This window comes from Ambystoma mexicanum, chromosome 8, assembly GCF_040938575.1.
Source record: "Ambystoma mexicanum isolate Mex_15411 chromosome 8, UKY_AmexF1_1, whole genome shotgun sequence".
In the NCBI taxonomy this organism is placed as follows: Eukaryota; Metazoa; Chordata; class Amphibia; order Caudata; family Ambystomatidae; genus Ambystoma; species Ambystoma mexicanum.
Window position 1 is genome coordinate 833,833,334 of NC_090929.1, and position 25,080 is coordinate 833,858,413.

General features: G+C 45.9%; 1 protein-coding gene across 4 annotated transcripts in view; it reads left to right on the plus strand.

The window, feature by feature from the left end:
• Positions 1–25,080, plus strand: part of LOC138472494 (collagen alpha-1(XIII) chain-like) — a 393,813-nt gene that overhangs the window by 51,736 nt on the left and 316,997 nt on the right. For all 4 annotated transcript variants that reach the window (XM_069610705.1, XM_069610706.1, XM_069610707.1 and 1 more), the window contains exons 3-4: positions 5,528–5,554; positions 12,803–12,838. In XM_069610705.1, coding sequence (XP_069466806.1) covers positions 5,528–5,554; positions 12,803–12,838 — 63 coding nt within the window. The remainder of the gene's footprint in view (positions 1–5,527; positions 5,555–12,802; positions 12,839–25,080) is intronic.

Here is a 25,080-nt window from a genome sequence, read left to right on the forward strand (position 1 = left end):
CAGTCCAGGCAATACACACACAGTGACAGTCATGGTGCATGCCATGGACATTTCCATACATGTCCAATGGACTCTCGAAACATACAATGTAATGGTACTCACATGCATCATGGGTCATGCCTATCACATGCACACACTTCACCTAAGTCACATCCATCTGGCCCCGTACACCCCAATCACAGTGGATACAAGGATGAGTAGGCTGCATCAGTGAATCTGTAAATTGTCACAGACATGTGTCATGCATCCATGGCATTCACAAGTCACATACACGCAGGTCAGGCACACAGACATGGATACCATATATGTACCCGGCATCAGCACCCATCCCTCACCCCCACCCATGTCCAGGAACAGAGACTGCCATGCTCTCATGTGTGCAATCTGCATAGGGCTCCCCATGTTGCATTTAAACACATGCAACAACCGTGCGGTTCACACATTACTGGTCGCACATGCATTACCATGATGTCCCTGCACACATACATGCGTCCATGGCCTATGTCACACATACAGGCAAGTATCAGACAACCAGCACACTGCAACATGCCCTGTCTCACACAGCAATGCTTGGCCACTTACCGCTCAACTCCAGACGGGTCTCCCTCTCAAGGACCAGGGTGTGGAGCGCTGGGTGTACGCGTTCCAGGACCCTCATCTGGATGGAACTCATGCGGCCACGGCCCCCCTCCACGAGGCGCCGGGCCTTTATGAGGGTCCTGGACCTCAAGTCTTCCCAGCGCTTCTTGACCTTCTGGATGGTGCGGGTTGGCACCCCCTCCGCGTTGATGGCAACCACACAGTCAGCCCAGATCCTCTCCCGTCCTTCCTTGTTGGCGCGGGACGATCTGAAGAGGGCATCATACTGCCCCAGGACTTGCTCCACCAGGACACCAACTTCGGTGGCAGTGAAGCTGGTGCCCCTCTGCCCCTCTGGCCGAGGGTTGCCACTGGTGCCAGATGTTGATGTGCCCGACATGGCAACCCCAGGGGCAGGAGTGGGTGGGCAACTGGGTCCTGGGGCTGGGCTGTGGAGCGATGTTATCCGAGTCGGGAGTCTTCTGTTCTAGCAGGGGTGGACACAGCAACTGGACCCCTGCAGTTGGCTGATGTGCAGGCACCAAATGGCAGGGCACGGTGGCAGCAGGCAGGCAGGCAGGCAGCAGCAGATGGCATGTGGGAGGCTGCTCGGGGCACTGGGGGGCAGTAATTCGGCCTTCTGGGCAGGAGCGTGGTCTTCTGTGTGTTTTCGCGTGGCCAGCTTGATACGGAGTGATTTAGCACGTGAAAATACTGCACGTCAGCGTGAAATTCGAGGAAAGGGCTTTAGCGCGTGAGCGTGTCAGCACGCGTACGCGATTTCATTGGACCAAAGGCCCTTACAGCGTAAGCGCGTCTGTGGCGTTTCGCGCACAGGCGTTGCCCTGGCAGGGCTTCGAGATCCCGCGTGCCTTTACCCTGCTCTGTACATGCTTTTCGTGCGGTGCGTGTGTTTTCCATCCGTTGGGGTTCACACGCTATTACTTCACAGCGGGTGTTGGCTACGCGTTCTTCTACACGCAAGGCAGACCGTGAGTGGTACCCTTCTCCCCCCCAGGCCCGATCGCGTGAAAAACTTCACGCAAACCCCTGGAATACACGTAGCACGCTCCCCCAGGCCCGATCGCGTGTGAAAACACCCGCGAGCCCCTGGAATACATGTACCCCGCTCCCCCAGGCCCCATCGCGTGTGAAAACACCCGCGAGCCCCTGAAATACACGTACCCCGCTCCCCCAGGCCCGATCGCGTGTGAAAACACCCGAAAGCCCCTGAAATACACATAGCACGCTCCCCCAGGCCCGATCGCGTGTGAAAACAGCCGCGAGCCCCTGGAATACACGTACCCCGCTCCCCCAGGCCCGATCACGTGTGAAAACACCCGCAAGCCCCTGAAATACACGCGCCCAGGCCAATCGCGTGTGAGAAACTTCTCGCGCACCCCTGAAATACACGCTCCCAGGCCAATCGCGTGTGGAACTTCATGCGCACCCCTGTAATACACGCACACGCTCCCCCAGGCCAGATCGCGTGTAAAACTTCGCGCGCACCCCTGAAATACCCGCATGCAGCCCAATCGCGTGTGAAACTCCACGCACACCCCTGAAATGCCCGCACACAGCCCAATCGCGTGTGGAACTTCTCGCGCACCTCTGAAATACACGCACACGCTCCCCCAGGCCTGATCGCGTGTGTAAACACCCGCGAGCCCCTGAAATACACGTACCCCGCTCCCCCAGGCCCGATCGTGTGTTAAAACACCCGCGAGCCCCTGGAATACACGTACCCCGCTCCCACAGGCCCGATCACGTGTGAAAACACCCGCAAGCCCCTGAAATACACGCGCCCAGGCCAATCGCGTGTGAGAAACTTCTCGCGCACCCCTGAAATACACGTGCCCAGGCCAATTGCGTGTGGAACTTCACGCGCACCCCTGAAATACACGCACACGCTCCCCCAGGCCAGATCGCGTGTAAAACTTCGCGCGCACCCCTGAAATACACGCGCCCAGGCCAATCGCGTGCGAGAAACTTCTCGCGCACCCCTGAAATACACGCGCCCAAGCCAATCGCGTGTGGAACTTCACGCGCACCCCTGTAATACACGCACACGCTCCCCCAGGCCAGATCGCGTGTAAAACTTCACGTGCACCCCTGAAATACCCGCACGCAGCCCAATCGTGTGTGAAACTCCACGCGCACCCCGAAATGCCCGCACGCAGCCCAATCGCGTGTGAGAAACTTCTCGTGCACCCCTGAAATACACGCACACGCTCCCCCAGGCCCGATCGCGTGTGGGCCTTCTCGCGCGTGTAGGACTTTGGCGCACATTTTTTTCCTGCGCAGGGACGCTACCGCCTGCTTTCGTGTGGCGGACATGTATGGGCCTGTGCGTGTCTTTGGCGTGCGCTGTTTTTCCCTATTCGATTCCATGAATACGTGTTGTAGGGGAGCGTGTGGGCGTTCTGCGCACTTGCCTCCTGTACTTCCCCCGTGACGCTCACATTTTCACAAGTTGTTCCCCATTCTGCGTGTGACACCCCGTGTTACGCCTACTTTTGTTATGTTCGCCGCGCTATGTGCGAATTCGCTGTGGCCTTATCACACGGCGTTCGATGACCTGTGCGCCAGCGTGCGCCAGCGTGCGCCGCGCACTTTCTCAGCGCACATCCCACATTTCGCGTGTGCACGGACTTCCATGAATTGATGTGCGATGTTTTCTGTGCGATAATCGCACTTGCACTGCGATTTTCGCTATTTCTCTGCGAATCGCACGTTTTCGCACGCGTGCGCCGTTTTTTCGGCGCACATTAATTCCATGAATCGGCCTGCATATCTACTCTAGTCTAGCCAGTGCATCTAACATTCTACCACTCGTATCACCTGCCTTATTAAACTGTGTGGTGGGGAATGCCCTCGGGGAAGCCCACCAGAGAGCCCTACTCTTCTCCATTAAGAGGCACACTAAGTGTGCATTAAAGTATCATGCCATTGTTATGAAGGTTGCTCTACCCTCTCCTAGGGTTTGCTCAAGGTCTTCCGAGGTCTGGGCCAGATACTCCAGTATACTTGGATTCCTAGAAACAGGGCAAGGAGTATCATAGCCATTGAAAAATACAATTGCAGAGCCCTCCAGAGTCCCTCATCCTATCCCCTGGATATTCTGGCTTGCAAAGAACATGGTATGAGATTTCAGCTTGATGTTGTTAGCGGTGAGTTCCCTTTAGCTCTGTCACATTTTTTACTAAATCTGACTTTGCTAACCTCCTCATCACAGTGTAGGTTCCCTAATGAAGGCATGAATCTGCAGACACCAAGAAAAAATGGCAATCCCTATCTTTCCTTTTCTGATTTTCTCCAGCAATGTTCCAACACGCTGCCCCTCCCTCACCTTTAGCTTGGGAAGATTTGCCTGAGTCCCTGGGGCTTCCCTCACTCTCAATTCAGTCAACCCAATCGCACAAGGACTCATACAGCCATGGGCAAGCCTCCAGAGTTATTATGTTCCATCAAAGCTTCATAATTTTGCAGATCATTGCATAGTGTGGTTTTTCTCCCCTTTAGATTTGGAAAAATGAATGCTTTGCTCATTACTCTGATACCAGTTAACTTAGATGCCAGCAGCCGGTCTAGGTGGCAAGGAAATATGCCAATTCCCCATCCCTCGTAGAAGCCAGCATGCAATCATCGTAATATGTTTTTGGCCCTAATCCCACAAAGTCCACACATTCAACCACCACAGGTCACACTTGCCTGACCATATCCATCGTCTCCATTCCCCGCCCCATTTTGTCATTTTATGCAATCTCTGTTTTTCAGCCTACTGCTGCCCTTTGTTCAATGGTGGTACATTATCCAGTACAACATTACGCAGATAGCAAATCTTTATATGGGTGTAGATGTTTAAATTGCATTGTTAGGAAAGTGATCAGAAAATGTCTCATTAATCTGAAGGCATGTGCCAAGAACATTGGGTCACACGACATTGGAATTGCCCCAGTCTTCGATGTCGATGTAACCTGTATTGGATTGAAATCCTCTGCCTGATATATACTTAGTACCCGGCGAGGGACAATCAGATTGTAACAGTCGATCTGATTGGCCCTTGCCTGGCCGTTACCAGCTCGACAAAGCCTTTGCGCACAGGTCGTAGCGACATACCTTTACGGACTGGCCGCCACAGAAAGGGAGAAGGCACTACATGTAGTCCCTTCTCGCCATCCTTTGGAACACATCTTCATTTTTTTTAAATCACATTTTGGTGGCCTCCAGGGAAAGGGCGAAGGGACTACATTTAGTCACTTTTCGCTGTTCCATGGCGGCCATCTTCCTTGTTTACTTTTATTTGCCTTTTTGGATGGCTGCCATAGAAACAGAGAAGGGACTTTGTGTAGTCCCTTCACCCCATTCCATGGCAGCCATCATTTCTTCTTCTTCCTTTTTTCATTGCCAAACTTGTTCCGCAACTAAAAAAAGGCACTATTTGTACCCCGGTCTAACGGGTCGGGGTACTAAAAGTAATGATCCCTCACTGGGGGGGCATTACCATTTCAGGTAATGCCCCAAGGCATGTGTTAAGGGCCTTGCTTCACTCAGACCTCTAACTATGGGCGCCGGGGAATTACCTGAAGTAGGAATGCCCTCCTCCCCCCAGTTCGGGGCTTATTGCTTAATTAATTGCTCGCCTTCAAAATGTATTTGCAAATTGTCATGTTTCTGTACTGGAATAAGATTCATTTTAAATGGGAATGACACTACACTGTAAATCAATTGGTTGATTGATCGATATTGCCCTAAAACAGAATGCCGGCATATGAGCTCAAGAGTGAATGGTTGTGATAAATCCCTGAGACCGAGCTGAATGTCCATTATTTAGTGTTCTTGAAACTAAACTATGCATAAGTAGAAACACTTGCCATCACACAAATGGAGAAGAGCTAATTGGGGAGAATATACAGTTGTACTTACACGCCTCTTCTCTTTCTTTCAGGGCCCAATTGGATTAGATGGTAAACCAGTAAGTGCCCTATTTTTCATTAGCTTTCGAACACAATACCACTCTTCCTTTTCTATCCCACCTCTGGATTTGGCCTTGTAATGTGTTTTTTATTTGACATGTGACCAGGCAAGAAGGAAGAACGTCAATTAGAGTTTTGAAAAATCTTAAGGTAAAAGTAACGGGTACAATATTACAGCAGTATAAGATAGATGTTCAATGACTTGAGACAAATATAAAAATGAATTGCCCAGTAAAGTAAACGAGACAAATATTAAACACACTGTCAAAGACTCTTTTTTCATATTTGGGCTAGAGGTAATCTACTGCACCCTGATGGGTTGCAGCCCCAGTGTTTTGTTTGATCAGATTATGAAGATGCAATAACCCCAGCTGCAGCAACTCATACAGGACCTGTTTTTTAGTTCAACGAGTGCAGCATTCCTACAAATATTCCTCTGAGGCAAAAGTCTCTGCAAGACGAGTACCACTTTACACATTTGTTGACATTTGCTCTTGTTTGTAGTTACTTCACTGCCTCAGAACAGGAGGTAAATCCTCGAGATTTCCAGGGACTGTTATTCTCAGTTATAGGACTGCTTTGGGATTTGGAGGCATTACCATTGGTACTAGTTCCTCCATTTTCTGGAGGTGAAGTGGATGAATAACCTAAGATAAGTGCCGGAGGTATTTATATATAATCAAAATTACGTGATCGCAACCTTTTTATCAAACCGCCATACTCATAATGAGGCCCAAAATGCCTATGAGTGCTGTGAATAAATATCACTCTAATGTGTTAACATTAGATTTCTTTAAAAAATAAATGGATTCACACTGTCGTAGGATTGATAAAGTCCTAGATAAAGACCCAGACCTGTCTGGCTCCTGCCCATGAACTGTAGGTAGTAATCTGAGAAACCTCTCTAATGCTGCGAGCTATTAAACAGCTCCCACCGGTCTAACGAACCTTGGTTTCCATTTGCTTTGTGGAGTTACATTACGGGTTCATTCAGGGACAATGATCACAATAACCAAATACTGTTCTTTTGCTATTTGTGATGTGCCAAATGGTGATGCGTTGCTAATAAATGCTTTGCGTTTATGTTTTATGATTCTGGACCTACATGTAATTCCAATGCAACATTACTGTGGGGTCTAGATACAGAATATTAAATTAGCTTCTTACCTAATAAACACAATTTCCAAGTTGCAAATTGTGATACATAGGGACCATTCCATTACTAACCTATAAGGATATATCTAGCCTTACCAGCTGGCCAGCAAACTATGTAGACTTCATTGACATCATATGGGATGTTACGGCACAGCTGGACCTACCCCTTAGTGTCTTGCTCTCCATTCCAATTATTTGAAATTGGACAGAACAAAGCCCCTGACCAAGATGAAAAGAGGAGAAGGTAGATGGATGTTAATAACCAGATCGATTTGCTGTGTGTTTCTTACCCTCTATTTTCTCCCTCACATTCCCAACTTGTTGAGGGAACATCTCTAAGCTGAGGATAATGTGGGAAGTGATGGTGGATCAAATCTGAGAAATACTCTGACAGGCTGTGAATGTGTTAATAATGAAAGGCAATATCCTAACAGTAAAGTGTAAGGTACTTTGCTTGCCAAGAGAAGCTCCATTGCAATGACCATAGACTCTGAGTCTTTCTCATCTCAGTTGTGCCCTGCATAAAAAGTGAGACATTTATGTTGTGCTTTTTGATCTTAAAGATTCACTTCAACAGGTTTCTGTGAGATCTTGAAATGATCAAAATTAGGGCAAACTGCTCCCTTTCCAGATGGGTTTGGAAGCTTGTTTATCCTTCATGGAAGGCTACACAAGTAAACGTCTGTCATTCAGAAACCTTGTTGTAGAGGCGAGATAGACCAAAACGTCAGCTTCGCCCATTCAGTGTGTGTATAGAGATCTTGAAAAGTAATGTCTGCCATCTATTGGGACCTTCAATTGGAACTAAGCTAGGTTGGAGTGCTGATAGGTCACGCGTTCAGTAACCAATCAACCAGACTTGAAGTGTGTAATAACATATGGCAATTATCCACATTTATTTTGAGAGGAGATGAGACTCTTTGTGAAGCAGAAATATTAATTGTCTTACCAGGAACTAAACGAAGAGTGGAAGAGTTGACATTCCCTAGTTTGGGCCAGCCTGTACAATGAGCAGGAAAATATGGCCCTGAACCCCACGTTCTCCATTTCTCCAGGATACCTTCTGGCAGGGTTAGTGTGCACAAGAGGAACTGCCAAAATGTGTTTGCACCACTACAGAATAAATGGGAGCAGGTGCTCCTGTGGGCATTCATTTGAAGCATTGCAGTGCTGTTGCCCTCCAATGTCACCACAACTTATTCCCAACAAATAGACATGTTTAGATTACAGACAAATGAAAATGCGGATGAAGAACAATCTCGCCTAAATTCCAACATGCAGAAGAGAATTGAGATTGCCTAGCAGCCCCGGCACCATATTTAAAACAAGTTACCATGGCTGAAGCTTGATGAGGCCTATCAGTTCATTGATGAGAGAGCAGTGCTTTGAGGCAGCAAATATGAACTATTGCATTAGTACAGTCACCAGTACCTTTTCAATGTCAGAGTACTGACACTCCTATTAGCGGCCATACTTCTGACAAGGAAGCATGAAGTGTGAGACAGCAGGTATGCATACTAATCCTTCCTAATTGGATTACTTGTCCAGTAGCCATATGGAAAGTGTATAGAATGTATAGGAAATGGTTTCCCGTATACAAAATCACCTAGCACACAGGCTGGAAGGCAAACACTGGTTTACAGCCCTCAGACCAATCTGGTGAAACGTCAATTGGTGGGGAGTGTGGGGAAGCTGTATTTAACACATTTAAAAATCAGGGTCCAGGTTATCTAACATTTTTACAGGTGCTAAAATTTTGCAAATGCACTTTGCATCGGTTTTTCTGATTAGATAATACAGAAAACAGCTAACATGATTTGCTAGGGCAAAGATGAACCCATGTGCTGAGTAATACCATAACAAAATGTATTTACTACATTTATTTTTATGATATGCAGCAAACACAGTCAAAAAGGTCAGATTCAATGTTACACTTGTGAAAACCTGTTTGTTCCATGCTGTACAATGTAAGCAGAATACAGGTACTAGCTGAACTTGCTCCATCTTGTTGCACAAAGTTAAGGTTCACATAATTTAGTCCAAGTGTGTTGATGTATCATGTGCATCCTACCCAATATCTGTACTAACACATGCACAAGTAGATTGTTTGGTGTCCTTGCACTAGGCTAATTTCGAGTGAAACAAAATAGTTATCCAATTTAAATTCCTAAGAGAACTTTTGAACAGTAGATGTGGCAGAGATACGTTTAGTACACAACAAATCCTTACTTCCACTTTCATGAATATCCATCAAATTACATCTCCCCCCTAAGTGTTGGTGCATGTACTGTTGAAACCTTGTAGGATTAACACCCTGAAGGTACATAGCCCATTTAGTCGGCACGCTGGGCATCTCACGAAGCATCATCATATGTCACAGAAGGTTTGTGAATTAAAAATGAACCACGTTGAATGAAAATTGACCTTAGCATGCACGTGATCAAGTTAAGGATTTTACATTAGTCCCACTCTCGCTCAATTGGCGGTTCTTCACATCAAATCCTAATTATTTTAGAGAAGTATGGTGCAGCAAATAAGTAGAATATTTCATTTCTAAGTAGCGAGATAGGCTTTTATATGCAAAGCCCGGTCCTGGTGTCCAATTCGCTTGAGACATTGATGGCCAGATTTTTCCATTGAAGAATGTGTTTTACTTTCTAGGCCGGTTTCAATTTCACCTTTGACATAGCTACACATAATGATGTCCATGAAGCCAGTTAATCATGACAATCCATACCTTTTGTTCTAAATGTCATAGGCAGAGTACTTGATAAAAAGAAAAGAAAAGAAAACATGAATGCAGACATTTTAGAGGATGATTGTGCTCTTTTGATACACTCCCAGCAAAATAAGCATACACATGTTTTTTTACAACACTGGGGAGGTAATGTAAACTACTGTGGCGAATGGTGGACCCAGGTGAGGATTATAATCATAAAAGAGACAGTAATGGCTTTCATTGGTAATGTGTAGGGTAAGACAACTTCGAGACACTGAGAAAAGGAAAGTCTATTTAGAAACCATAACAACCCTTCCCCAAAGTTCAAAAAGATTCTAAAGTCTCATTATAAAGGTCCCTGTGACAAGATGACTACTGCTTTGCAGGTGCACTGAGATGCGTAGTGACTAAAATGCCTAATCAGCCCAGCACTACTGAACCAGGTGAAACAGACACATCCTGAGTGATATACATCATTCACCTTTTAAGGTAGCGCAGGCCGAGAGGAAGCTATTCTCTCCAGTAGGGATGTGAGCTGGTGCAGAAGCAGTCCATACAACAACAGTAATGGGGATCCAAATTAAATTAAATGTACATTCAAGGTTCTATAAAGAAAAATGTTTATTCAAACTAATAATATTGGCAACTAATTAAGAACGCTACTAGCCTATACCTGTAAAAGACAGAATTTAGACTTTGTGATGAAAGTGGGTACTCTTTGCATTGGAGATGGGGAAAATAGGCAGGAACTCCAGCAGCAATGTCAAATTCAATAGAAGATATCCTTAAAACATTTGAGCGTGTGTTCTTAAATGTTATTAGGGCCCTTTAACACAGGCCGAAGAGACATAACCACTATAACTATTGTTATTCTTGCTTTGAAGACTTTTCAGCATCTAACTGGAAGTCTGGGTGCTTTCGGCTCCAAGCCCTGGCTGAGTCATGGAGCGATGTCAATGGGAAGCAAAACTCAGAAATGCTTGAAGTGGTCAAGCATTGAGGTAAAAAAATAACCCTGGTGTTCCCTTGCAGCAGCTTGGATGCCATTGAAGTTAACCAAACTGGTGTCAGATAGGTCAAGAGTATCCAAAGGTAATTTCTTTATTCTGCAATTCCCAGTCAGGAAGCTCTTAGTACTTGCAGGGTTCTGCCACTTCCAGTCAGCAGGTACCTGGGTACCAGTGGTCTCAGCTGAAGTCGGTATTGTCCAATCAGCAGATCACCACAAATGTTCCCCAGGGAAGGTTAAATGAAAAGGCTTGCCCTTCCCTTGGAGGTCTCTGTCTTCACCGCTATGGCTGAGAGATTTGGGGCAGATTGAATTCCCAACAGAGTTCGAGATTAAATCCTTCCTCAGATATCCAAAGATTATTGCATCAAGGAGAGTGTCTACCCCGTTACATAGGCACAAGTACCACATTGTATTGGACTATTATGGGTTTTCTGTAAACGGGCCAGCCCATGCTGTTATAACCCATGTCCTTTGCTGTCTGATGTCATACCCAGAGTGCTCTGTTGGCAGGAAGTGGTGAGGAGCACGGGAAGATTGAGAGTCATTGGAAATGGCAAGATGGTGGAATCCTTCTCCCCCTGGAAAGTCTTCCCGAGGCTACTCTAACTCCCACCCTTCGGCTGAAATCACCAGTAATCATCACCGTTATGTATTGCCCGGGCAGCCCTTGAAGCATTGGTTTCCAGTTAACCCCCAGGGAGATTTTCTGATACCTTGAGAAGATGACAAGCCTTTTCCAGGGATCAAAAGGAGGGTTTCCTTGTCTGAAAGCAAATGCTTGCTTTTGGTGAAACTCACCCCAGAACAACGAATACACAAAAAGCCCTTGTCACGAATGAGTCACTGTCCACAAAGTTGACAATACAATGGAATCAAATATTTGTATCCTTTCTAATTATACAGGCCCAGGAGTCACCATGTCAAAACAGACACTGCTTATATTTAGATATTAATATGCCACCAGACCCTAGAAACTCATAATCATATTTAATGTAGGTCAGGAGTGTCCATAGGTAAAGACAGGCCCATATAAGTTGAAACTTGGGTTCCAGCAGGCTGTTTACTGTAATGTGCATGTTATGCATGACTTCCATGTTGCCAAACTACATGGCAGCTGTATGGCTTGCCAGTAAACAGTTTCAGCAGAGATTTAGGTGTGCATTTATCCCTTTTTCAGCAACATGTTTAACTGTGTCTGAAAGTGGGGCTGGTCATGGCAGCATCCATTACTAGAGCTCCTAAAAGTTAGACAAATCTGGGAGATTTGTCTTAGCAGATGGAAATATGTGACTGTCATACAAATCAAATACTGGGTCTGTATGTGGAGTGTACCAATGCTGGGGTTCGATTGCTGGCATCAGAATTGGTGACATTGCATCCATCACACAGGGGAGTAAAGGGCAGAGTATTAGATGCTGAGGTAGAGAAGGGTAAGGAAGGTTTAGAGAGAATTCCCCTGTACAAAGAAAGGGACATGCCTGTAGCAATGTTTTCACTGCTGGCATTCGAACTCCAGCAGGTTCACATTGAAGCATATTAGAAACCTCGTGCATCAAACGGGCAGTGCTGCGCAAGACTGCACTGGCCAAAAGATAATACACAAATTACAAAATCAATTTCATATTTAGAGAGCAGAGCAGGCTATTCACAAATGAAATCGGTTTTATTCAAAGCTTTAAGTTCAAGGATTTGTGAACCAGGACGGAGGACTCCGTTCTCAGAACAGCTCAGAACTAAGTGAAATAACAGTTGAAAATTGCTTTGATTTTAAAATCCCAAATGAAAGAGTACTGTGAGTTCACACGAGCTTTACAGGAAACATTTTGTTTTCAACTTGCTTTGCATGACAGAGCATGCACAATGATGTCCCCATTCTTACCAGTTGGCCTATGCTGATTATCCATCTATGCTATAATTCAGAGGCCCTTCCTTGGTAATCAGTACCATGTGTTCCAGGCATTAAGGCATGTACCAAGCCTGCCTTGACAGGATTGTTAACTCCCATGTTCACATCCTCTGATGACAGCTTGCCATGCACATATAGCTGATTGTGGTCGTGTAGAGTAGACATATTCGACTCCTGTGATTCGTGACCAGCAATGTGATAGGCCATTGGCGTCATTGGCTTTGTTAGTGGGAAACGAGCAGCGTGGAGCCCGAAATGTTCCTATTATGCATGATGGCATATTTATTTTAGCATGCATTGCAGTGTTGTGTAGCATGAGTACACAGCTGGGGACACCACCAGTGAGCCACCATTCTACCTATGTGATAAGGTGACACTGATTGTATAATCATGATCAATGCTCTGATTTCTGTAGTTCGAAAAGACACACTCTTCTTTCCATTTTTAATTTACAGGGTCTTCCAGGACAGAAGGGAGAAAAGGGGGAGATGGTAAGTTCAGAGGTTATCTCAATTTACTTTGTAAAATTCAAAATGGCTCCTTAGCGAAATTGCTAACACACTACAAATGGAAATGCATAGCATTAAAGCTAGTGTGTTATGTTAAAGTGCATAACTGACAGGATTTAAAATGTATGTTGGGGCGCAGTTAGGTGCACGGTTAGCACTGTTGTTACCTGTTATTTTTATTTTACCATCTGAGGGGAATGGCACAAGTAGCTGATAACAGTATTAAATACAAAATAATATCTATGTATGCAATCAAACCGTGGGATCCTCCTGCCTACATATCCACTTTATGTCATTGAAGCTTAGCTGATTCTTAGCATAGATTGAAAAATCCAAGAATCCTGAGTCCTCGCTGTTAAAATAGATCATATTTCCATTGAAGATGTATTTTCTGTACACCAAGATTTCAATACGTTTAGCCAAAACTAAAAAGGACCTGCCCCATGAAGTCTTAGGGTTGGTTACATAAACTTACCACAGAAATGTATGGACATTCTAAAAATAAAAAAGCAAGAAACCCTACATCTTCAGCATTTTATTCAACTAGGTGGAAATTATTTGTACAACGGTGCTAATACCCACGATTGACATTACAAAGTGCTGTAAAAGATTTTCTGATGCATCTTCCAACCTTAGACAGAGCATCATATTTTATAATTTGCGGTATCATTAGGGATCCTTATTTAGATCTTATGCAAAGAATGTCCCCACCTACAAGAATCTACTCTTCTGCTTGACTGCGGATCCCTTTGAATCTCTGCTAGTTAAATTCCAATCCTCTCCTTCTTTCTCCTTCATCTTCCTCCTCCTTCGCAGACCTCTGGGCTACAACAGAACCTTTGCAGACTCCCTGAATGACTCTGCAACAGTCATACCTCTCTCACCCAACTCTCACTGTTCTTGTTGATCTAAAAATCTGGCTCGACACCCCCTCCAGCTCCATGGCCCATCATCTCATTGACAGCTTGAAAGCCCTCAATCTGACCCACTTGTGTATAGGCGCGTTACAAATGCCGTATCATATCATATATCATATCATATCAACTCATATCAGGCCCCACCCACATTGCAGGTCACACCTTAGATGTAGTGTTCGGCTCGCCCAACCTGATTGCTTCCCACCCCACACCAGCCCCTTCATCTGGACTGATCACTCTGTTATCCTCTTCTCAGCCCTGACTCCAAGGCCTCATTTCCTGCCCTGCCTCCCGCCCCCTGTCGCCTCCCCCAGGATCCCGCTCTGGAACAAGGTAACCATCTGCCCTGATCTTTCCTCCACCCTACTCTCCTCCCTTCCCATTCTCCCCCTCCAGGGAGGAAACCCATCCCCAGACCTTTTTGACCTATGGCTTTCAAACGTTCTGTCCCCCTTAGCCCCCACAAAATCCTTGTCCCACTGTACATGCCCTTCCCCCAGGTGATTCAGCCCATATCTCAAGTTCCTCAAAACCCTCAACCATCGTCTGGAATGACACTGGTGGACCAAGCCTTGCGCCCAAAACAACGCCACTTCGGCCAGACAGACAGAGCCTACAGATAAGAAAATAGAAAAGACAAATATGCCTTCTACATCTCCTGCATCGCCAATGCAAACAACCCATACAAAGAACTCCACAAGATCATCGCTGAGTTAAAGACCCCGTTTGCGCTTCCTCTCTTTCCCCCCATCTCCCACGTGCTGTGTGACACCCTTTCCGACCATTACTTCTACATAGCCATTGAAAGGTACCTCGCCATCTGCGCTAAACTACAAACCCCTTCAGCCCCTATACCGACAGCCCCCCTTCAGCTCCCCCCAACTCGCACCCTCTTCAGCTCCTTCTCTGCAATCTCCCATCCCAGGTCTCAAGGCGTCTCTCCAATAGCCACCCCTCAGGGTCCCCAGGAGACCCATGCCCCCGGCCCTCCTCAAAACATCCTCTCCCCCACATGTGCAGACACCCTCGCCAGATCTATAATCAACCACTCACTGACGGCAGCTATGTTCTCACCAGCAAACATCACAAGTCAAACGACTACTAAAAAGGCCTCTCTTGACCCCCTCCTTCCCTCCAATTACCACCCCATCTCCAACAACCGCTTCATAGCCCAACTACTAGATTGCACAGCATTCTCCTCACTTAGCCTCTTTACTGAAGCCCACAGCCTTCTTCACCCTGCCCAGTCTGGCTTCAGACCCCTCCATGGAACTGAATCCTCCCTGGTCTCCGTGTGGGATGACCTGAAAAGAACAGCAGACTCTGAGGGCTGCGGTGAACTCATCCTCCTTGACCTCTAAGAAGCTTTCAACACGATCAACCACTCACCCTCATGAACAGACATTTTGACCTAGGCATAAGAGACTCCACACTCAGATGGATCTCCTATTTCCTCTCCAACCGCTCCCAAATCGTCTTGCGCCATCCTTTCTCTTCTGCCCCCCCGCCTGTCCCGACAGAGTCCCTCAGGGAGCCTCTCTCTCTCTACTCTTCAACCTCTACCTTTCACCCCTCCCCAAGCTCATCCATTCTCACAATCTCACCTGTTGCAACTATGCTGACGACACCCAGATAATCCTCAAGATTCCCAGATCCCCCTCCTCACCCCATCTAGTCCTGGCATCCTGCCTCTCAGACATTGACCTCTTGATGATGAACAATCACCTGCTCCTCAACCCCGGGAAAACCCCAAAATCCTAATCTTCAGCAAAACAGCTCTCCTTCCCCAACCTATCCCATGGCCGTATATATTAGAGCCTGCGCCCACTGCATCCCCATCAAGTCAAAAACCTAGGATGCACTTTTAAGTCAGACTTGACCCTCTCCCGTCGCATCAATGCAGTTTCCAGATCATGCACTTTCCACCTCTGTATCCTCAAGCAGATCTTTCCTTATCTCTCCTAGCACCATAGAGTTTCCGCAATCATGGCCATCATTCTCTTACACATATACTACTCTAACTCCCTCTACCTAGGCGTGCCTACATACCAACTGAGAAAGATCCAATGGATTCAAAACTCTGCAGCAAGACTTCTCCTCGTACTCTCCCCAGAGACCGCATCTCGCCCACACTCAGGACACTCCACTGGCTGCCCAACAGACCTCTTTCAAAGCCATGTGCATTACCCACTGCGTTATTCACAAGAAGGCCCAGACTCTAACATAAGCTCACTTAATACTGCCTCACCAGAATCCTCAGATCAGGCTCTGCACACCTCTTGGTAGTCCCTCATTTCAAGTTCTCCAGATTATAAGGTGTCTGTTTCTCGGTCCTCACACCCACCTGTATTTACCTCTCCCACAATACGCCTCATAGTGGATCACCTGCCCTTCATGAAAGTCCTCAAAACCTGTCCATTCCCCCTGACTTCCTGTTCCCCCACGTCCCAGCATCCAATCCTTGCCTCTCGCACACGTTTCATCCTTCAGTTCCCCCCGAAAACCCTCCACACCTGCCCTCTGGCAACTAGTAGCCTCTTCTTTCCTTTAAAGCGCTTTGCTGTGCCACTCAACCTTCGTGCTCTGAAGCGCTTGTGTATGAGCACGATACAAATAAAATATTTCATTGTGGGATGCTAGCACACATGGAGGACTCATATAGTCACACCAGCAACTTCCACCTTGAACGAATCCTGGCAGTGTACAAGGTATTGCACTCATATGAGTTTAGAGGGTGGACAACAATGCAGCTTTGGAAAATAACGCTGATCATCCCATAGAGTACAATCAAGCACCTCAAACACGTTGCTCATGTTTGGCAATGCATGCAACTCTAAAGCACAGCACAGTATGGGCCATGCCGCCGCAGGTAATGATGAAATGAGGACCTTGTTTTCCCACTGAAAGGAACTAGTGATGGCAATTTCTCACTCTAAGAACCTCTCAGGGGGTGAGTATTATGCATTCATCTGGCACTTAGATTGCCTGTGAAACGTAGCACTGCTCCTGGTACATAGATGGAACCCAGAAAGTAGACATTGCTGTTCATACAGCTAACCCGTTTCTCCTCTGGCACACCACACCTTTTCAACTTAGCGGAAGGCATGGTCTCACTCCACACACCCTGCACTCGCATATAACGCAAACATATTGCACATCACTTCTGCCATAAGAATGAAGCTACTTTAAATGACAAAAATACAAGCTGATGCTTCCCCATAACTCTCTATTTCCTTAAACACTATCACCCCCTTTAGTCCATAGCATACCTCTGCTGCACCCATGATATATGATATGATATGATATGACATGACATGATATGGTATGACATAAGTCATTTATAACGCGCATGTACACAAGTGTTTCTAGGCGAGACAAGACAAGGGAGGGAAGACAGACGGAGAACAAAAAAACGATCTTACTAGGCCTTGTGTCATTCAGATCTTGCAAGTGCGATGAAGCAAAGTGCACTGGTGGGGGAGAAGAGGGAAGTGCCATGGGAGAGGCAAGAGAGGAAGTGCAATCAGGGCCGCATTACTTTGGGTTAGTGCAAAGAGGCATGGGACTGTTTGGTTACAATAACAGTCCCTAAGCGCGAGGTAGGCCCGGGTTTCTCACAAGAGGAACTGGTCATGGAGGAGGCTGGTACCCAGTGAGAGTCTTGAGGGAAGCCAGGCCGCCAGTCAGAACAGCAGACAGGTAGGTCAGCTGAGGAGAGAGAGAGAGAAAGCAGAGGCGAAAAGGAAGGTCTTGAGCTGCTTCCGGAACTTCAGGTGGTCGGCTCAAGTTTGAGAGGGCAGGGAGGCCATTCCAGAGAAAGGCACCTGCAGAGAAAATAGATCTACCCCTAACTCTCTGCCTGAAGCAGCATCTGACCCTCAGAGAGTTGTAGGTGGCAGAGCCAACAGCTCGAGAAGGAAGGTGTTTTGGAAGAGAGAGTTGGATGTAATGTCAGCACGGCCCCAGAAGCCCTTGTAGACAATGCAGAGGGTCTTGGACCTGATTCTTGCAGCCACTGGGAGCCAGAGGAGAGATTTCCGGGCTGGAGGGATACAGACGGTAGGCTTGAGGCCAAGGACAAGTTTTGCAGTCCTTTTCTGTATTAGTTGCAGAGGGCGGAGAGTAGACGAAGGCAGATTGAGAAAGAGACTTTTGCAGTAGTCCAGCCTAGAGAGAACCAGGGCTCGGGAAACAGAGAGCTTCTGGGGTAAAGTGAGAAAATGAAGAATGCCTCTGAGGGGGTGCAGCTGGTAGTGGGCCTTCCTGGAAAGGTCTGTGATGTGAAGAGAGAAAGAGAGAGTGGAGTCGAAGAGGACACCAAGGTTCTTTCACTCACAGGAAGCCAAAGGAAGAGGGCCCAAGGAGGGTGGCCAGAGTGAGAGCGGGAAAGCGGGAGCAGGAGTCCCCATAGACACACCATTTATACATGGGTGACTAGCAGTGTTTTGGCCACCCTTGCATAACTTTAATGGCTGAAAGGCCCATACACATAATAACACCTCTCAAGTTCTCCCAAATATTTGGACTCCGGCCCATGCAAGGTCATTCAAGCAAAAGCGCATCGGGACCATAATTACAGTAGAGGGCTGTATACCAAATGACAAAATTAATGAATGTCCCAAACAGGCTTTCTGTATGAGGTCGCCTTTACTGAGGATGCCCCATTAAGGATCTTATACAAAAGGTTGTTCTGTTAATTGCCAACACCTTATTATGTTAGGTTAGTGAGATACACATTCTAACAACTGAAGATTCATTTATTCAGATCTTAAACTCTCCTTTTGCCAAAGCTAACAGACCTTTGCTTTCAATCTGATCATATTTCAACCTCATTCCATTTAAAGTGTACAGCCCTTTCAGTGTCGGGGCTTCAATGGTTTCCTGTGGAAATTAGGGTGTATATATTATATATCCTGAGGGCAGTGAAACTGCAAAGTGCTTTAAAATCTACGCATCAACATATGACTCAGTAATATATTGTAAGAATAGTTATGCAGCTGAAAACTATCGTAGATAGGGTGAAGGGCAGCGAACATGCCTTAATGCAGCATAGTTTGTGCACATCAAGTGACTAACACAGAGAGTAAGCTGAAAACGTGTTATTCCAGTTAATCAATGTTTTCCGTCGGGTACATCTCATTGATACAAGCACCATAACCAGTTTGGCAAATTGGGATCGCACAGCATTCAGAATATCCCAGTGCTTAATTCGTGGGGGTGGTTGCCGGGGCTCAGCCCTGGCACTTATTTTTGAGCCCCAGCACTTATTGTCTCAGAATCCCTGTAATTATGAAATGGTGATAGTCAGTGCACCCATCAACCACAATGAGCAGGTGTGAGCTGTAATGCAACCCCAAATATGTCGACACTGTGGGGAGCAGCTATGGGTGGTGGCAGCAGTGGTGCCCAGCGGGTACAGCAGAATCAGCTTTTTAGCAAGTGTTCGGTAAACCACACAGCACGTCAGTCACATGTTTCATGCTAGCAATCGGCTAAAAGAATATTTATCACATGAGAAGAAAACAGGCCATTCAATGTTCAATTGTATGGGAGATCAATCTTCTGATATAAAAAGGTGAGTGTGCCTTAAAGAAGCACATATCAGACATCTGGGTCTCGAATGTTCAACAATTGAACCCAGGGACCTGCCTTTTAATCTTAGCGTCCGCCCTTAACAAATTGTCTTATCCTGAGCAAAACCAGTTTTTAGACACTGCTCCCTTGTGAAGGAAAGTGAAATATATATGTATTATATTCTGCACGTTTATATTTAACAATGAGATCTGTTGGGCATTGCGCTGTAAACTGGCAACTTTCTGGCTTTCTTGGGGTGTCTGCCGTCAACAACTGTTATTTTGACTAAAACTCTAGTTTGAAGGCGCCGTGGTGTGACCCGCCTGCTGAGATCACTTAAGACCGTTCCAGAAAAGGAAACAGTAATTCAGAGAAGCTGTCTTGAAATAAAGACCCCCTCTGACTCTACATTGACTGAAAGAAAGTCGAGAGTGTTGCGCGCCCTTGGCAGTTGCTGCTCACACGCAATGGCAGGCCTCGGGGCTATTAGGCCATGTTTGGCTTGGCACAAGGTCTATAACCATCAATTTTACAGCATTATACACCAGATATTGTCTCGCTCAGTTGTTGATTACCTCTCCCGCAGTAGACACCACTTACAAACGGAGTAAAGGTAAGGCAGGCCGTATCCGTCTAAAAGTAGACAGAAACAGGCGTTGCGCTGCCAGCTGGGTGCCATCTGCATGGATGATTTGTTGCAAGGACTGCGCAGGATTTGGTGTTAGAGTGTGGACATTCTTCCTGATATATTGGGCACTGAAATGCCCCTGAACAAAATCATAAAAAGGTGTCGGTCTAGAGAGGCTTTCAGTTCCACGGCATCTGGCGCCTGCTGTGCCCAGGGTTCAGCCTATTGCTCCAACTAATGGAGTGGCCTTGCTTTGTGTGAAGCATATACGCTTCTGATCTTCTTTTCAAAAAGTCTTATTTTGGAGAAATGGGCCACGAGCATGTTTCTTTTTCCTTCCCTTTTTAAAAGCTCGATTGATCTGACAAAACTGCACCCTGGGTCTTTCCTTTTGGGTATTTTCATGGTAGCAAAGCTCGTATAAACAGAAGCGTTCAGTTTCTTTTTTATGACCAAAGGATCAATGCTTACAGTGATGCCAAGGAATGTACATAGTCAATGGCTTTGCTATTATGCCAGACCCTTACTATGCTCGCAACACTGTCTTTCTGAAGGAGAACAAGGGAATGGTCTTTCCTTCTTTTGTTTGCATTTCTCTTTTTACATTATAGACATTGCTGCTGTGACAGAAGTGCTTACAATACAGCTTACTGTTATGAACGTTCCCAAGTTATTACTGTATGTGCATGTCTGTGCATGCTATGCTTAGTTACAGCGGCTTCGTTAGGAAAAGAGCGCCCTGCGCAAAAGGTGCATGCTGCCATTTTCAGTGTAGGGGCACACTTTGGTCATAGAGAAGTGGCCGGAAGCCCTCTTCTCTATTACTGAAGGCATGCACGCTAGCTTAGCAGGCATGCACTCACCAAAGGGGTTTATATACAACTTTCAGTTACGGATTTAAATCCCAGCAGTTCTGATTCATATCTTACTCCTCATGTCACAGAAACAATAAGTAAAATTAAATGTAATAATAGTATATAACCTCTACCCCCTAGTCCTATATGAAATATACCCTGAAATATGTGCCATTCCTATTTGTATTTGCCTGCTTCCGGGCTACCTGAAACTTCAACGCCCTGATGCCTCAGGGTTTGTGTGCGCTATACAATTGTAGAAAATAAATAAATAAATAAATGATTACATCACTTAGAAATGGGGCAATCCACCATGAGCATTATGTAGAACATTGGCGTCATTATTTAACACATCAACCAATCAAAACCCTTTCCCCTCCACTCCTAATTCACTCTGTTGCACCAAATGTAAAATATGTTCCTGTTTAAATTGTACTAATTGCCTTAACTATCCCTCCTCTATGTATATAATGTGTTGTAGGTGTGTGTGTGTGTCCCTCTCTGTTCCACCACCCATTACTTCAAACTGGTGGTGTGCAATCACAAGTTAACCTCTTACACCGCAAGGTAGCCCCGCCCGGCACTGCTCGCTTCCATTATGTGCTCTTTGCAGAGTGTTTCTTTCTCAAAACTCTATCATCAGTAAAATAAATACAAATCCCGGACTATCATACATTTAATCCGGGGTAAATCCCGTTCTGGCCCAGTTAGACCATGGGTGATCCAAAATTCCAGCTATCATTTTGCTGAGCGGCTATCACTATTTCCTCGCGAAACCCTCATCTGTAGTCCTGCTCTGGATTTCTGGGTGACCTCCTTATATGTTAATCTTGCTCCTCTTCTCGTAACTCTCTATCTGTGCTGTTTAATACTTGGGGAAGTGTTGTTACCCTTCTCTGTAGTTTTTATTAAATCACCCCATGTATTTTCTTTTTGCCCCTCCTTTGGGCCTGATTTAGTCACCAAATGCACCCTTGCCCCAAAGTCTCAAATGCCCTGATTATACTGCCATCTCTGTTGTTTTCTGGTAAGCAGCTTTTTTATTTCTTTACTAGACACCACTATCACAAGCTTGTTATGTTTCTGGTCTCATAAAGTTATCACTAACATTTTCTATGATTCTGGTGGAGGTCAATATATCGTATCGCATCACTAGAGTGCACATTAGCACCCTCGGTGGGGTAGGCAGCCAATCGGGAGACTAGGAACGCAGGCTGAATCTCCTAATGTTAGCTCGCGTTCCAAGCCGCTTGATGGCCGCTTCCCCCGCCTGCCATCTTCCTCCCACCCCGGTACCCCTTTCTAACTAATCCCCCTCCCACTTACCTCATTCCTGCGGCAGAACTCGTCGCCACTGTTGCTTCCTCTTTGTTTTCTTTAAGCATGAGGCCGCCATGGAAAGGGAAGAGGGGCTCCATATAGAACCCCGGCTTCCGTTTGCATGGCAGCCATCTTTGAACAGTCTTTAAAATACTTTAAATTATCCCATCCCAGCTCATGCTAATGGCATTAACCACCCGTTCCAAGGGCTACAATGGGTGGTAACGTCCCAGGCCCTCGTTAAAAGCCCTTCCTACCCTCTGGTCTTTAAGTTTGGCAATGGCCTATTACCACACATTCCAGCCCTTGGAACGGGCGGTTAACACCATATTATGACTTTTACAAGGCAGCAAAATAATTACTCCTAGAGGGTCCTGGTAAATCTCAAAAGCGGAGACCAGTTGCCAATGGTCCACATTGATCAAATCAAAATCGATTCTTGAGGGATTTCCACAGCGGCTGAAAGGGATCTATGGCTATTGCTAACAAAAAAAAACTGCTTGAATTTGTTTGCTTTTTTTTGCTCTAATTTATGAAGCAGAGAATGAAGAGGCGTACTGCCCACCCTGCCATATCCCCCCTCAACTCCCACCAATACTGTCTGACCCCGACCCACCATCTACATGTTGGTGCTAAAAGTAGAGCAAATAAAAAGAGCAAAATAAATAAAAGCAATTTTAGGGTTCACATTGGACCCACTGCCTCTAAAAGTGGGATGCTCCGGTGAATCTGACATCGTTGTTGCCTAACACAGTTACTTCTATTGTTATTGTTATCATTATTACTATTATTGTTGTTATTTGGTCTCGGAGGATAGCACAGGAGCAACGTGCTCGCCTTGGAAGCGAGACGACACAGAGCAACACACTTAGAAATAAATAACCTATCATTATTACTATTCATAGGTTGGGCCCTTTGGAAAAATAGGATGATCACACATTCTTCATAATAATATTGCCAAATCATCACCATAATGAAATAAATGTGAGAGAAAAATAAAGACATCTTCAACTTGATGAATAGCCATTCAAAAGGAATATTTTTAGCATAGCATTGTTCCCAGTGCTTAAAGTGGGCCGGGCCCCGGCAGTCTCCAAAAAGCAACTACCGCAACATTGGCAGGATGCATTATCCCGTCGCGGCCGCAGCCGCGACGGGAGATGCGCCTGCAATGAAGTCAGGCAAGCTGACAGAAGTGGCAGCCAGCCACAGCGACGCTGTGACTGGCTGCCACTTCCGTCAGTCATAGTAACTGCATCTGGTGACCCCTCGCGCGAGAGGTCACCAGAGGCAGTTACTGTCCCTTTGTTTCCCCAGGTCGCCGAGGCGTCTTTAACCCTCGGCGAACCTGGGGATTCCTCGACATATTTCGATATTTATAAAAGATGGCTTTGAAAGTACACATTTCAAGCCATCTTTTATAAAGCTTTGCCGACGGACAATTTTGTCCGTAGTCAAAGCTTTATAAAAGATGGCTTGAATTGTGTACTTTCAAAGCCATCTCTTATAAACCCGAAATGTTTAAAAAAGATGGCCTGAAAACTTGTCAAACCGTAGGGTATGCACACAAATATATATAAATGTTATGCACACAAATATATATAAATGTTATGCACACAAATAATTTGTCTGCGTACCTTACTATGGTTTGTGTACTTTGCAAGCCATCTTTTATAAACGTTGAAACATATTTCAACGTTTATAAAAGATGGCTTGCAAAGTACACAAATCATAGTAAGGTACTTTGCAAGCCATCTTTTATAAACGTTGAAACATATTTCAACGTTTATAAAAGATGGCTTGCAAAGTACACAAATCATAGTAAGGTACGCACACAAATATATAACATTTATATATATGTGTAGGTATACCCTACGATTTGCGTACTTTTTAGGCCACGCCCCTCCCACAAGCCACGCCCCCAAATGAGGCTCCCCCCTCGATTTCTTACCCACTTAAAGCCCTGATTGTTCCTTACATGGGACATTTTGTAGGGACGTTTAGGTTAGATATTCTGTATGCTATTAAGTTAGATGGCAATTTCGTACAGTAGCCAATGTGACAGACTCTCGCTCCTAGTCTCTCTTGCACACACTCTCTCTCACGCACATAAACGCACCCCACCTGCGGTCAGTATCGCGCTAGGTTTACACCTGTGACCGCTGCTACACGCGCGCTACAGCCGTCACGGGCCACACATACACACATGCAATGATCTGGCTCATTGCGGAAGATACCGTCATGTGTTATCACAGTTCCATAGGTTGTTAATCTGATTGAAGAAAAACGTGTACACATCTGTGAAGGGTTCTGCCTTTGAAATGGTCTTTCGCAGTAAGGAGAGTTTACAGCTGCGTCCTATAATTTAAAAAATCCTGTCAATCGCAGTCCGAGACAGAATCCTGGTGGAGCTGTGTTTGTTGCGTTAGCATGAGGGGTCTGCTTTCAAGTGAAAAGTCCTTCCCTTTCTTGTCGTTCCAAGCATCGGCGACACCAGTGTTTATAGCAAGGGGGTTTCAAAGGCCGCGCTACAGGTGCGGACTGGAGGGGGGAGGAGCCAGGGCCGGGAGGCTGCCGAGGGAGACTAAACAAACTTCAGAGCGAGATCATTAGCACACACAGCAGTGAAAAAATGTTGAATAAACTAGTGATAAAACGTTCCATTCATACATTATTTGATAGTATGACTAGTTAGCCGAGATGTTCAGTCTCAAAATCAAAACCCCGCCCAGCACACACTGCACCCATTACGCACGGCACCCAGCACACACTCCGCTTAGCACACCTTGCACCTTCCATGAATTACATGTAGCACTTCCTAGCACACATATCACAAAGCACACAGCCATCACAGATAACAAAAGGCGCATTTGACAACACTCCCCATACACAGCGGACATATCACAAGACACACATTCAAAAAAAGGCCCT